The 16,332-nt window shown below is 41.1% G+C and overlaps 1 protein-coding gene across 1 annotated transcript; it reads right to left on the bottom strand.

Moving 5' to 3' along the window:
• Nucleotides 1–1,266: 1,266 nt before the first annotated feature.
• rnd1b (Rho family GTPase 1b) lies at nt 1,267–12,993 on the bottom strand. Its single transcript, XM_061736224.1, has 5 exons — nt 12,770–12,993; nt 12,170–12,257; nt 4,589–4,698; nt 4,296–4,430; nt 1,267–3,810 (listed from the first exon to the last, which is right to left on the bottom strand). The coding sequence occupies exons 1-5, from the start codon at nt 12,887–12,889 to the stop codon at nt 3,565–3,567; spliced, it is 699 nt and encodes a 232-aa protein (XP_061592208.1). The 5' UTR covers nt 12,890–12,993; the 3' UTR covers nt 1,267–3,564.
• Nucleotides 12,994–16,332: the final 3,339 nt, after the last annotated feature.

The following is a 16,332-nucleotide window of genomic DNA, read 5'->3' as shown; positions in this document are numbered from 1 at the left end:
TAAGACAGAAAAGGTTTTTAGTTTTGTACGAATGAACACAAACAGGTGAATGTGGCTCGTGAAGCCACTGAGTCACTGGAAGGACTGGTGAGACTGAGGTGATAGAACAGCCGTCCATTTTTTAATTTGTCATTCCACTCCACCCACAGTCAAAGAGGCACCGCTGTCCTTTGTTGCTTGTCTACCTCTCAGATGTCGCTCCACAGACTCATTAGGGCTGATTAGGATGAGTTACAGTCTGGTGTGCGGAGAGAAGGGCAGTGTGAGGGCACATGTGCTGGTTTGGCCTGCTGGCACCAGAGCCACATTCAAGTGGCATCAGGCCAGTCTGAGATACAGCCACAGCTGGCCGCGACCAGATGTGGTGTGTTTGAAGACAGATGTGCCCAGCAGTCTTTAGAAGCAAGGATCAGTGTCTTTCAGCCTGCCTGTCTGTCTCAGATAATTATTTTCCATGTATGCAAACACTATTTCCATAATTATATAATTTGCTATTTGTGAATATGAAAATTCAGTCCTTTATCCCACTTTTATTGGGCATACTATGTAGAAAAAAGAAAAAAAGGTAATTTAAACCTTTGACATGCCTTCCTTTTCTCAGTCAGCAATCAATAGTTCCCTGAGCAGTGACTATGATCTGAGAACAGGGTTGATGGAAATGTCACTAATCCCCTATCCATCCTGATTTAACTTTACTCCATTCTTAATGAGACCTGCTCTTCTTGTGTATAATGATATAGAGCCTGTTTGAGGATTTACATGGCACCTTACCTCCTGCAGAATTGACTGACCACTGAAGTTTGCACTGAAACGATATTGTAACAGTGCAATACCAAATGGAGGGAAAAAATAAGTACAGGAACGAATATTTTAGAGTGCCCCAAAGGGCGAGTTTTATTTAACACAGCAATAAACATAAAACAAAAAGGAAAAAAAAAGGCTTCATTTCCAAAGTAGAATTTAACCAAATGTACATGTTGCTCAAACAAAAAAACAAAAAAAAGCTGCCAAATTAATATCTACATCAGCAAGAATATTATAATGTGACATCCTTGAAGATGTCTTACAGTAACTATAAAACAAGAGACGGTATGTACAATCATAGAAGTTTAATAGGACATGCTTAAGAGTTTGACTGCACCGTTTAACCACACACTGACTATAAAACACAAAGGCTGCATATTAACTGATATGGTCACTGAGCCATCCGCGCAACCGATCTTGAGAAAGCTTGACCTCAGCTCACTAACCCCCCCGCCCCCCCCCCCCCCCCCCCCGAAAAATAAAATTAGAAGAAAATAAAAATAAAATTAATGTTTTAACAAGCTTGGAAATAAATGTGTCAATGTAATGAATGTAGAGATGTCTGCTTGTGAGATAAACCTATCTATCCACACGACAAACCCAAGAGCTGGAGCCTGTTTTCTGCTCTGTTGCTAGGCAATGCCGAGGAATTTTGGTGTGTTACCATGAACTGGAAGCCTTTGTGCAAATACACCACTTTAAGTTCCTCCAACTAGCGGGGGCAGTCCACAGCTGCGTTAAGACACAATAACCATGTCGGGAGGATATCTCCACCATAACATGCCCTCTCACATCATGCTATTAAATACACAAAAATTAACACACACAAAAGAAGAATGGAAAAATAGCTTTCTTTGGACAGGGCCAGCCTGTGCAGTTTGATTACTTGCTCTTCTCAGTCCTGCATCCTTTTGTTTCCCTACACTTTAGCCCTTAATTAATAATTGTTTGACTTTTTAAGGGTATTCCCAATTTTAAAAGCTTGTTGTTGTCAACTCACTCAAACAACTCAAATTAATCTCTCTGTCTCAATATTTCTTATTAAGATAATATAGAATCAGCAGAGAAGGCTAGCATTTTTCAACCTAAAGAAGCATATTTCTTATAACCATACTCTAATATGTTTCAAAATACAATGTTGTTACTGACAATTCTCCAAATTAGTATGTACCTATAGAGGATCAGCAACCTATTTGTACACCAAAGATGGTTTCAGTCTAACATGTCGGTCCACGGAGCACTGAGGCATCAAAGTAATCGCAAAGCTGCATCTTTATTGCCACACAGGTCACCTTGCATCACAAGCACCTAAATCATGATTGCTTTATGGTCAGAATTGCAGAAATCTATTCTGCACACACACATGACCATGAAATCAAAGACTTAAGCTCAGTAAAAGCATCCGATGCCCTACGCTCCATAGTCATTGTAACCTACAGTAAGTGCTGCTTTTCAGAGGTCAATAGACTGAAACGTGTGTGCAAAACAAAAACGAATCATCTCGGAAGAATATGGTCACATCGGGAGTGCTACATTGGGTAAATGCAAGTATTCAGTTTTCAAAACAAATCTCAGCGACCTCTGGGAAAAATTATACGAAAGGCATTTTTCAAGATTGCATATGATTTGACAACTGCCGAAAAAACCGCCAACAATGCAATGCTACAAATATTTTCCAAAGACTATTTGAAAATGCATATCAGATTTTTCACATCACTGGTCTCTCGGAAGCAATTTCACATTTTTGAATATGCCTTCGAACATTTCAGGTGATCTCAGTAACCAGGCACAGCTTTGTAAATAATGCTCCACTACAGCGAGACGGCTTGAATCATTTGTGTTCATGCTGCTGGTCGCAACAAAAACACCTCTTTTTTTTTACCTTCTATTAAAATGTGTGTGTTTTGGTACTAGTAATAGCAACAGCTGAGCCATCAACAACCTGGTTAAACGTCTGTTTCTAAGTTGTGTCTACATGTCTGCAGTTAATTTGCATACACAGATAATCTTCAGAGTCCTCCACTCAGTTCTCCGAAGAGCCTGTAGAGCTGTGCCGTCCAGAGCGACACAACCGTACATCAACAATTCATCCAGGTTGATGCAGTCTAGACTATTGTCTGCGTTTACGGCTCTTATCCCTGCGCTCAACAACAGCCTTCTGTAATAGCTCTCTCTATGGTTTGTCCCAGTACATGTCTGTACTTTCATCGAAAAGGGAAACCCGTGACACGCTATTTCAGATCTCACACACCATACTGAGAGGGATGTACAGGATTTTGCTTGTTCCTGATGGTTTCATGCTAGATTTATTTACGTACTTAGAAAAATATCCATTGAGTTGTCTCAGCTGCATTTACATCACAAGATAAAACGTCACACGTTGCACATTTCCATATTGGACAAAATCAACATGTGCCTATAGATAGTAAAATCAGACAGATGTAACACCGTTGTATTTGCATACTGTTTACAGTTGAAACAAAATGATAGCTGGATGATCAAACCTTGACTGATTACTGTTTTGTTCAAAAGCAAAATAAACGGTGGAAAAGAAAGATGGATGTGCGCTAAGAGGTTCAGGAGCAAGTGGACAGCGAAGTGTCCACCTCTTCTGAGGAGTGTTTGGTTTCCTGGGGGGGTGAGGGAAGGATTCAGCAGGAAAAACCCTGATAAAACCATCGTGCCCACCCCCCTTCCCCAAGACCAACGAGGCTGGGGCCGGGAGTCGCATATAAGGACTGTGACCCAAGAGGTCTCCACTCACATGACTGAGCAGCTCTTGGCCTTCTCCTTCTTGAAATTGGAGGAGAGCAAATCCGACTTGCTAGGCAGGTGCAGAAGTCTTTTGGAGAGGCGGCGGGTGGGGCTGGGCTTTGGGAGTGGTTGCAGCTTGTTGATGCAGGCCATCGCTGCTGTGCGGAATACACTGTGGATGCTTTTCTCTGAGGTGAATGCTGAGCACTCGAGATAAGCCTCTGCACCCAGCTGCTTGGCCATAGCAGAGCCCTGCAATGAGTTAGATGAGAAATGATACTGTTGATAACATCCTCCACCAGAACCTTATTTTATTTTACCATGAACAATAGTGTGGAGTCTTAAGAGGCCTCAAAAATTCAAAAAATGACTGTGAAATGACTAAAGGAGCATAACAGCCTGTTTTAGAGCGATGCACTGTTCAGGATTTGTATTCAGGATATTTTGGACAGTTGATACTCAGTGAGTATAAGGTCTAACGAGAGAGAGTCAAGCCTTTTTCATAGTGAAATAAATATTTTAGACCAACTTATATCATGATGCAGAAATAAAATACATTACTTTAAAATTCCTTTATTGACTGACAAAGGAATTTTATTATCCTGTCGCTAACATTGCACCTAATTGGACCTAATACAAAAGCATGCAGCATTTTTTTCTTAAAAAGACAACTCTTAATGTCAATAGCTTCCGCTGAGCAATGACCACATTCTTCATGAGTTTATTCTTGGTCTCACCTGCTCGTAGGTCATTGGAGTCTGTTTCTGATTGGACAGCTCCATCAGTGTGCAGACATCTGTGCGCAGGTCAGTCTTGCAGCCAATGAGCAGGATACGTGTGCTCGGGCAGAAGTCCAGGATCTCAGTCTTCCACTGTGAATGCATAGAAGTATAATATGTTGCTCAATAATGCAAGTGTACCGTTTATGGTGTGAATATACGGCACAGGGCCCCACTCCAAGATATACTCGCATCAAAAGGAGTCACAATAGGCCAAAGGAAAGGATTGGGGAAAGTAAAAAGGCCATTACCTTTTTAAGACTGCTGTCCACAGTGTCGGGGCGGCTGATGTCAAAACACAGCAAGACTGCGTCTGAGTCACTGTAGCACAAGGGTCTCACATTATCATAGTATGGAGAACCTGCAGGGAAGATATAAGAGGATTGTTCATATGATTAAAAAAAAAGAAAACAAAACAGAAATCTCTGATTTAAAGGAGCCGTCTGTAAGAAATGTCCAAAACTGGTACTGCAGTCACTTTCAAAATATTGTTGAGCGGCGTGTACCCTCCCCCTCCTCCCCCCGACCAGAGGTTGCCAGGTAGGCTGCAGAATGCAGCAGGAACGTAGGCTGCCATGGCTGTGATAATTAGAGCGGAGCTGGCAACCCGGATGCCGAAACAATACTGACTTGGTGATTGGGAGATAGGTGGAGGGTGGAGCTTCAGGCCAAAACAAAAAATGACAACATAAACATCAGTTGAGGGCTGCAACTCCTCTTTTTAAACTGGAATATCCTGGCTTGAGTGCTGTTGTCAGTGACATAAGTATTTGAAATGAACATGATTTTTAAATGTCTGTTGACATATCGGGGTAATTTTATGATTCGTTTTATTATTGCTCTTACATACAGCTCCTTTAAAATATTTCCATGTGCCATCAGACCTGCTTACAAAGTGATAAACTTCTGCTTCTGCTTTCCTTTGGCCAGGCTCATACAATAAAAGTAATTTAGGTGTTTTGATCATTTTCAAAATGGTTAAAATGGTGCCGCACTTTCAAAGTTCTTGAGGGCTTTTAGTTGGGTATCTGAAGAACTGAGTGTACCCCTTTGTTTCTTGTATTTTACTGCAAGCTATATTTTCTTGTCAAAAGTGCATTCAATTTATACTGTGAAATAATAAATCAATAATTCATTCAAGACTGTAGGAAATTGGTCATGCCCAAAAAAAAGGTGTGAATGAGCAGCATAGGTGGAGCGGAAGATACAGCTGCAGGGATTCTGTGCAGCTGGCATCACTTCCTTCTGAGCTTTGTTTTGCTGTTCCCGAAGCTGCTCTTTTTTACTGCGCCTATCCTTTTGCTGTCATTTCTGAGGGAGAGAAGATGACAATCGAGCCATAAATCCTCATTGATCTTCTCTTGCAGTAGATTACACAAGTGGAACGGGAGGGCTTGGGGCAGGCAGACGCTCCCACTCATGCTCAGAATCCTTAAGTAAGCCACCCACCCCCCAAAAATCCTATGCTCGGCAAGCAATACCTCCAGTCCCTCTGTTACCACAGCAACAGCCTTGGAATCCACCATCTACATCAGGCATTCCTCCCACCTCTCTATAAAGGCTCGCCTTTAACTGCCAGTCAATCATTTCACACCACAAACTGCCCACCCACCTACTGTTGGGGACATTCCTTCTCCGCAACAGAGTTGTGGAAACTCAGCCACACATCCAGCACACAAAGGGGGACATTTACACATGCAAACACTACACCTGATAATGCACAGACTCACTATCTAAATGTGGCTGTAGCCAGGGGTGAGCCCAATCTGTTATCAGATGAAACACAAGACAAGCCCGCTCAGTGGGATTAACGTGTTTACTTCACTCTCTGCGTGAATCCCAAAAGGGATTCAGTGCTCCTCTCATGGCTACAGATAACAAAAGCAGTCTCTGTAATCACGATTAGATATTACACAACTTTCATTATTGATTTATATTGGTGCAATACAATACATCCGAAGAAAACACATTTGAAAACACACACGCAACATGAATGTGTGCATGTGAAGCGGTTTCATGAATACTTAATGGTCTTCTACATTATCAAAGGGTAAAACTGAATTTGCCAGCTGCCTGGTGCTGTGAGTGGAATAATGACAAGCTGTGATAAAAGTCCTCAGGAGTCGATGTCCTGAAGAAAGTAAACAAACCTGCAAAATGACAAAGGGACACACTTGTAGTATTATTTTTTTTGTACACTTAGAAATTGACATATCTATGCTCTACATTTAATTCACTGAAATGTTTTAACTGGAGTAAATAACCTACTGTATTCTGAAAAAGGTGACAGAACCCTGACTGCCGTTTAACACCTACGGCTACTAAATAAGAGGGAAGTGCCAGTTTACTGACTGTGAAAAGTTGACACATATTAGAATCAGAGAATTAGCACCACTGTGAGGAGGAGGCTGTTTGTGTTGCTGCTCTGATAAGAGAGGAAGCGGGGGCACTAAAAATCTCAATCTTCTGCAAGGGGTTATTACACATCCGGGACACTGCTTGAGATTCTGCATTAAACATCTCCTTATCTGCAGCAATCAATGGAAAGCCGCACTGGGGCTCTGAGAGCTTTGCAATTAAAGCTGACAAATAAGTTTTACTGCCAATATGGAGGGGACATAAAGGCACGTGAAGGATTTTTTTTTTAATTCAACTCCCCCAGGTGACCAAATGACCAGTCTTTAAATCTCAGCCTTATAAATGCGTCAGCATTACATTTGTGTACAACACCAGACTTGATAGGACTCACATGATATTATAAGACCCCGTCTCCACTGTAGAAAGAGACGTTTGTATTTTTGCAGGGAAATGAGTAGGGAGAGCAGGAGTGAATAACAAAAATGTCTCTTGTGCTGTTAATCCATCACCCCATCCATCACAGTTGGATATTACAGGTACCAGCCCTGTTCGCTCTCTTCACCTCTTCTCTCAATGGCACCAAACCAGGGAGTGATTTTTGGACAGGCTGATCAATGCCCATGCAGCGGGATGCATAGTCCAAATGTTCCTTTTCCTCCCATTTCTGCCTCCAAAACAGATGGAGAGTTTCTGAGGCATGAAACAAGGAGAAGGAAGCCGCCTAACTTGAGAATAGCAGCAAGAAGAACTTCATCTGTCTTGATGGTACGGCGCCCAGACCTGAGTATGGAAGCAGAATTTGGACCGATGTAAAAGATCTTCAGGCTTCATGAACTGTGACGGCAGGCCCTGTGCTGAAGCATACAGGTGGGGGAGGGGAGTATCTGCTCCTCTCCGTGTGCATGAGTGAGCATACTGTGTTGCTTGTGCGCTAAATCAAGTGAGCAACAAAACCCATTTTCATCATTAGCTCTCCTCCTGTCACTATGAGAAGGCAGGGGTCAGACAGACTAATGATCCGGTGATGGCCTGACTCACAAATTTGGGGATGAGAGCAGCTCTGCTCCTCCACCCACAGTCAGCCGACTGGAAGCCGTGGTGCTGCTGCAGCGTATGACTGCAGACTTCACAGCCTGGCCAAAAGACACACTACATTGCATCAGACAGTTGCTCCATATTTTCACATCAACCAGGCAGAATCACAGCAGAAGACCCCTGCAGGCGTAGAGAGGACGCTTCTTTGTTCCTGAGCATCAACACATTTGAACTGTTAAAAAGCTTAACTTTCAGGCTGTCAAGGCTGATGACACTGGGGATGTTTAACTTGAGGGAAAAATACCAAATTATTTACAAAAGTAAGCTAAAGCTTTGGTTTGCACAGAAAAAAAATATGTGCTTAGCAAGCAACGTTTGAGTCCTCACACAGTCTTTGTGAATAGTATCATTTTAATTATTGCTAAAGGAATTTTTGTTTTTTGCAGGACTTCTTTATCTAAATAATGTATGCAATATGATGCTTTAAACACGTTCCTACAGATGAAGCAAGTTAGTAGTGAATAAAAATGTATCAATCCACATTTGAACAAGCACTTTTCAAAAATCACTTTTTACATTTTTGAAACCAAACTTTGGTTCCAGACTCCAAAATAAAAGTGTTTCTGGTTCTTGGAGTATTTTCATTGAGCAAATGATTACTTAATTGTAAAATAATAGATTCATAATGGAAATATTCATTAGTTGTGGCCATAAAATAGGACCTATTATACTCATGATTATTATTTGTTGTAGTATTAGCATTGTCAGCTGTGTTAATAGGTCTCTGTAGTGTTACAAGAACACAGCTTCCAACTAACCTAAAGAAAATGCCACGTGGTTCGGCCAATCTTTTCTTTCTTGACTTGTCTCATCACGTCATACTTTAAGCTTTCACTTTGTTAATGGTAGCTGCATTGCTCCAGGTTTGTATACAGTGTGTATGTTTCCAGGAAGAAAGATGTGTCTGACCCATGCTAAGAAAAACAAGTTCTCATACAACTTGTAACAGTGTGGAGAAGAGTGCTCTGGATAAACCAAAGCCAAGTGTACGTTGGGAATTTTCAAGCCAAAGAAACAAACGTAGCACTTGGTTCCAGGATGCGTGCTTAGTCTTTCTATATCTCCCCTTTGTTTAGCCTCTGTTGCTACCTCTGATAGTGTAACAGAGGGAAAACAAATGTACGTCTCAGTTCCACCTCACATAGAGTGTGTCATTGAATGGGAAAATGAAGTATCACCACAAAGTAGTGTCATCTAGTCCCTGTTAATTCACACGCACAAACATTGGCCCGGTTTCCCAGATCAGTTAAGTAGCTCTTAACAGCGAAAGACTTCTTTCAAACCTTCTTAAAGAGCCTGTGAAAGAAGTCTTTCGCTGTTAAGAGCTACTTAACTGATCTGGGAAACCGGGCCATTATCAGTTATTTCTGTATTTTGCCAACCGTGGCTGGATGGATGCCCCCTATCTATTGGCTGCATGAGTTCTTGTCTCTGCAGATCACAAGTTCACTGGAAAAATATGGAGAACAGGTTTCTGGAGATATCTTTGAAACCCAAATGTTCCCAAAACTTCAAAGGCTTGTTAATAGTAAAACAGATAAGCTAAAACTCTTAACTGTTATCTTTTGTTGTAGTGTGCATAGTGCGTACAATATAGTATCCAGTATGTAGTGCACACTGATGTAGTGGTGGTCATTAATACATAGCATGCAGGACACAGTCACAAGATTGCTGTGACCAGGTTCTGCTTTAGTGGCTTGCTTTAGTATGTGAGGTGGACTGGTCAGCTACACTGGACATTTCCAGGAAGTAGCAAACGATCTAGGTTGTACAATCGCATGCTGCATACTGTGTACTACATTTTGGCAAAATCAGTACAAACTAATTAGTAATTGTGGCATTTGGCTCATAATAGCATTTTTTAATTGATTTATTAATTGATTGATTTCATACTTTTATTTCTTTTCATTGGATTTTTTACTGGAATGTCTCTATGTGTCTTGTGATCATTTTTTTAGTCCATGTTTTATTTGATTTTAACTCTGAAGCACTTTGGCCAACAGGGGTTTTTTTGAAAGTGCTATACAAATAAAGATTGATTGATTGATTGATTGATTGATTCATTCATTGATAGTATGGCATGTGGCTTTGAAAAATGAATTCAGTCCAAGTTAAAATTAAGTATTTCTTCTGCCACTCCTTGTAGTGTTATTCTTACGGTGTGTGAGAGTCAGTTTCTTATGTTTAAGATGAGAAGTGATGAGAGCAAGCCTTAAGTGCCGAATGGTTTTGCCTCTGTGTAGATGTCAAAAATCATTCATGAAATGACCAGTGGATCAGCACATCTGTCTAATCTGCTCAGTAACCAGCCTGGGAGATTTTCTTTCTACTTTTTTTTTTTTTTCCCCAGCCAGTGGGGAAAAACTGGAGCAGTTAGGAGGGAGACGGGGCCCGAAATCTAATATTTCAAACAGAATGTGCAGTAGCAATGCCCTTAGTGAGATTAATAATGTGGATTTTTTTTCCAACATTAAAGCATGTAGCTCTGTTCTAGTAGATATGAACTGTAAATCTGCATAAAATGTTTAATAATCCAAAAACAATCTAATATTCCTCGAGATAGGTCGTCTGGTAATCCTATCCAATGTGTCCACTAGCAATGCATCTCTTTCACAATTAAACCGATTGTATCGTCATGTTAAATGGTAGGGGTTAATTTCAAATTAATCCCCCTTATTCAGTCACAGAATACATAATTACATGTACAGTAGCTTCTTATACGCAAAGCCATTAAAAGCAAGATCAGTGAACCTGAAACAAATGACTCACTAACACCATAATCAAATTCATTGTTAACTATTCATGAGTTACAGCCACTGGACAGTGTTCACCTTCCCCTCTTCAGCCCTCCTCCCTGCACATCTGATCAGATCAGGCTGATTAAAACCGGAGGATTGATTTTAGTCTGTAAATCCATGGTGGAGCTGGGAGAAGTAGCTGCCTGCCATGTGGGGCCAGTGATGAGGTTAGTCCGATCAATGAAGGAGAGCTGGGATAATGAGGAGACGCTCACTGTGGTGGGGCCACAGAGGCACAACTCCATGCAATTAGAACAAATTACAGTGAGAAGGAGAAACGGTATGATGTGACCAACAACTAGCCCCCCGTGCCTGTCATATATATCACTAGGAGTCTGACAGGAATCTCATTGCTGTGACTTGTCTTCTACAGAAACACACTATACTTGTGTACAGTAATATTTATGTGTATTACACTGTGCAGCATATATTTGGTTGTGTGTGCAGTGCATTGTTTCTGGTGAAAAGAGGCAACATATGTAAATGACCAAGGAAGAAAGAAAGTCTTTGGGTCAGTCAGAGGGGATGGCCCAGTGGTCCTATTCAGGATCTTAATCCCTTGAATCAGTTTGAGTGGAAGGCCATGGCAGCATATGGAGGAGAATGCAGGTCACCACAGTTTCTGCGCTCCCTCCTATCTGTCTGCTCCAGAAAACCTTCCTGCTTATCAGCAAGCTTCTCTCTGTCCCATCATCCCTGGGCACCGGGCCCACTCCTGCTGGCCAGACCAAAGGTCCACAGTCTGAGATTAAAAACAGGATTTGGTCTGGGAAGGGAATTACACTCACTTTTTTTTTTTTTCCCTGTAGCCACTTTGGGATGATGGAGGAAAAATGTGAGGATACACTAGTAGACACTACATTGTCTCATATAAGTGGGTCTGTTACATAAACGATCTTTTCTATGCATGACTCACGTTAACACACAATTTATCCTGTCACAGTGACCTGGTGTGGCCGCAGATATGCAAGGACTGAGAGGGAAACTTATCAAGCAGTGAGCAAGAGGGGAATCACACAGGTGGGTCCGACCCTTTCACACAAGATTCAGGTCAACACACTACACAGCAGATCTCCCCGGAGATCTGTAGTGACACATTGACCCTCTTTTTCATGCCAAGTGTAAATGAACATATGATGCATAAAGTCACCATTAAAAGCAAGTGAACTGGAATAATCCCTGTCTTTCTGCTTAGTTTGCAGTGAAACGAACTTGGCACGTAAAACAGTGATTGTAGATCTGCCAATTCTTTATCTAAAAACATATAAAAAAAACATAGGGTTCATCTAAAAAGAAACAACAAACTGCAAAAACAAATGCCTGAGTCTTTTTCAACAAGTATACACTGTGTGTGCCAATGCATCAACAATGGCCTGGGCTTCCATTCATATAACAGTTACCACCATTCTTTTTATTGCAAAATAGATAGCATCATAACAACAAAGCAAATATTCAAAGGTTTGCTCTCCTTTCATCTGAGACAGAGACTAGTTAATTCACAGGGCATTGATCTGTTTTATCATCCTTCTGTGCTGCAGGTAGAAAGGCAGGTCATGGCCAGACAGAAAAGGTGATAGGTACCTGAGGTGTCCCACAGACTGAGCTCCACCCGCTGCTCCTCCAGCTCCAGACAGGCTGTGTAGTTTTCAAACACCGTGGGCACGTAGGTCTGGGGAGCAATTAGCAACATGGTGCCATTAGTGGGGAGGTGTCAGTCAGTCTGTCAGCTACAGGCACTGGAACTTATCTGGCTGTTTAGTGCAGCGTTAATGCATACATGCAATCAAAAAAAGAAAGCCAAAAGTTGAAAGAATATTGGATGTCAATCAATCACCGGGATTACTGCAGATACAGGAGATGTCGACACAATTGTACGTTATAATATGAAACAGGTATCAATGCGTAGGGATTACATCTTACTTGCATTTATAATGAAACATTTGTATAATTAATGACATTATGGGTAGAAAACACAAAATAACCCCCCAAAATGTCCAAATTTTACAAAATGCGCATGCAAACTGTCCCCATCTGCAACAGACGCACCGTTTTCTCCTGCCATTTTCCATCATTTTATCAGAATTTAAATCACTCTGTTACCGATAAAATAGAGCTTTTTTGTCTATACATTCTAGTTCACATTTTCACCAACATGAGTGACATCAGAGCAGACATACATACCTCTGGGTAACAATCCTTCGCCAGGACTTGCAACATCGCCGTTTTTCCGCATTGAACATCTCCCACAAGAACCAGTTTACATCTCACCACCAGCGGCTGCGCGTTTCTCCTTTCCTTCATGGTGTGAAAAGCGGTCCAGGGTTTTTCTCCTCAGAAAATATCAGAAACAAGCCGTGAAAAACTGTCCCCACTGTGATAAAGCGTCCCCGTGGATGCCTGTCGGAGAATGACCGCAGTTGATCTGATTGAATTTGCCACTGCGGCTCTTTATACACGGCAGCGGCGGCCAATAGGAGCGCATCATTCCACAGGCTTTCCAACATCCCTTCACTGCGCTCACTGACGCTTTCAGAGAAAGATACTCTTAATAAGTTTCTGTATACTTTATTTAGATACTGAAATGTTTTGATCAGAATTTTCGGCAAAATCTAGATTAAGAGCGCTTATCTAGTTTAATGGAAAGAAAGCAAATCATATCTGAGCTTCTTCTATCTTTGCAAGTTCAAATGTTTGTAACCAGGAGTCATACCCTGTCAACAAAAACTGATTAATTTAATTTTCCTGTCTCACCGGATCAATACTGTACCACAATCAGGAGATAATGGAGGAGACAGACCACTACTAAGCAGACTAATTAGTTTAATTTGAACCCAAAGTCTGTTTAATGCAAATCAGACCTGTTTATTTTTGTAAATCATTCTCTTTCCTCCAGAAGAGGTCTTTAATTTTCTGAAATTCTAACTTTTCTTTGATAAATAATCATTTAGTCTGAAGGTCTTTAATCTGCCACGTCAAATTTGACAATTATGTTTGTGTTTTAACACTGTAACCGTGGTTACTGTGAAACATTTTACTGATTGAATTGAAAATGTGTGTTTATGGTTCAGTAGAAACATTAAAGGATGCCACATTATTTGTCGTTATTTATGGGTTAAATGTTCCTTGTTTTAGCATTAATGTTGTCCTTTGGCTTTCTGTTTGGTCATTTCTTCTTTTTTATATCTGTTTGACTTTAAAATGTGTTCTCCTTCTGTACCTTAGTGAGATTTATTTTGTGACATTCCTTTTCCTGTTTGGTTAATTCCTGCTTTTTTTTTTTTTGCTCTCTTGTTTCACACATGATCTCTGTTAACACCATCACCTGTTTTGTTCCCCTCCTCACCGTATTCGTTGTTTTGGGTTCCTTTGTTTATTGTGAGATCCTGGTCATTGTGGCTTGTTCAGTTCCTGTGGTCTATCTCTGTTCCCCACCCTGCATCAGTAACACCCTCCATTTAGTTTCCATGTCACACAGGACTTCCTGCTACTGGATTCCAAGCAAATTTAGTTTGTTTCTATAAGGGTTATTAAAATCTCTGTAGTTCATTATCCACCTTTTTCCTGCATTTACAGCTTCCCCCATGTTCACATGTGGCAGTGATATGTAGTAGTAAACACATGCCAACACAAGTCAGGGGTCTGTTCCTTCACTTGTGCAGCTCAATGTGCCAGAGGGACAAAGACACTGACTTTGCACCCCGAGGGTTGTTACAGCATGGAAACAGAACAGAAAGATAAAAACAAACAAACAAACAAAATAAAACAGCCAACAACAATCACCAGCCCTCCTCAGCGTCTGGCAGCCAGAATAATTACAACTGCTGGTCGGAGCCTTTGCTGTTTTTTCCCTGGAGGCTTTAAACAATTGATGCAAACAAAATTAAACATTCATATCATTCAAACCCACCATGTTTGGACTTGTCTGCTGTCCCCCAACCCAAAATACTTTGTTATTCTTTGTTACTGTAAAACACAGTTCTGACTTGGAAAACTAAAATGTCACCTTTAACCTGTTGCACTTTAGGACTTTATTTGAGGTCTGTGATAAAAGCATTCCGTATACTAGTGAAATATTTTCACCTTTCTAGCGTGTTTCACTTCACACAATAAGCAGTGCACTAATGTTAAACTGCTGAGTTTAGTCTAATTTAATATACAATTATGTCTGAGGGTTTCAAGAATTAAGACTATCCTTCTTTTGGAAGTAAATCAAACTCTTTAGTTGCTTGGGAGTGCTCCCTAAAGCATCCTGAAACAATATCTTTACCCCTAGTTAAAGGCTAGTGGCTAGGGTTAACCAGACAGTGTCTCGGCTGCTTTGCCACAACCTCTTCTACCTCTTGCAGTAGCTGGGCCATCCAAGAGAAATATGTTGGATGATTTCAGGACCTTTCCAGAATGACTAAGTAGACCACTAGCCAGCAAAATCCTAGAGCACTGGCCTGGCTAAAAAACAGAGTCACTTGGAGCCTATAGGCTTGCTCGACCTGCAGGTCACAGCCTGTCTGGGTCCCGGCAGAGCTGCTTGTTTCATATTTTGCAGCACTTGTGATAGCTGTTGTTTCACCAGTGACATTCGAAATGAGAATATTTGGACAGATTTGATCAGAATGAACATAAAGTACCATTAATAAGCATCTTAGGTTAGCATCTACTAAGCGAGCAAAGCTAATATGACTAACTTGCATTGACTGAACTAAGGTGATAGCTTCAAGCCTTGCAGCCCTGCTCGTTCCCTCCATTTGCAACATGGTACCCTGCAGAGCGAGGAAAAAGAGGCTTCAAAAGCCCTCCGCTCTTCAGAAAACCACATTGTGACATCACAATGGGTTGGCCCAGTTCTTCTTATACAGTCTATGATCCCAACAAACCAAAGTAACTCTCATTAGAAGGTTATTCTCTTCTATACAGCAAAAATAATTCACTATTCAGCTTTATAACACAATATAACATAAATCGTTTTACCGGAGTTTGATGGTTTTTAGATTTTGTTCTGTGTTCTGGGCTATAAACCTAACAACTTTGACTGAAATTATGTGCTAAATATTTCAAAGCATTGAGGAGTAATTTGAGTATTATGAGTCAAGAGTGTGGAATAATGCAGAATTGAATTTTGTTTCATTAATGCACTATCAACACTTGCTTACAAACATCTTTCCACTGATGAGTAAACTTAATAATGTGCATACAAATGAGGTAGAAACAATTATAAGGAAAGTCACATATGAACTCTCTCTAACCCTTTTAATGCAGCGTTTATGTAGATGCCTGCAGAAACACAAAACATGCCCTCTGATGGGACAGAAAGACAGCTGCGTGTGAATAATCATCAGGCACGAAGTGACACTTTCCAATATGGCTGGTGTTATGGGATTAGGAGGAGGAGGCTGCAAGCAGGAAAAATCCAACGGAGGCTGACTAATGGCAGAAAAGAGCCTTTTCCTTGAAACCCCCACACTTGTTGGCAGTTAACATCAGCTAAAGGAGGCAGTGACAGCAGTCCACACATGGCCTCAGGAAAACAGATAAAAGCTGAGTCAAGATTCTCAGGAGGTGAGAAATGTGGACCCGGAGGGTGCTTTATATTTCAGTGGTCAGAGACCCCAACTGGTGGCGCAGTAACTCAGGATTGCTGGGATAAATTTCAGTGCAGCAGAAATCTTTCCACTTTTGCCCCCTATTGGTGGCACTGTGAATCTGTGGGGAGAAATGAAATAAAAAAAACAGAAGACAGAAGTGTTATT

The sequence above is a fragment of the Cololabis saira genome, chromosome 12 (genome assembly GCF_033807715.1).
Source record: "Cololabis saira isolate AMF1-May2022 chromosome 12, fColSai1.1, whole genome shotgun sequence".
Lineage (NCBI taxonomy): Eukaryota > Metazoa > Chordata > Actinopteri > Beloniformes > Belonidae > Cololabis > Cololabis saira.
Note: the sequence above shows the minus strand (reverse complement) of the source record. Positions and strands in the feature narration are given on the sequence as shown.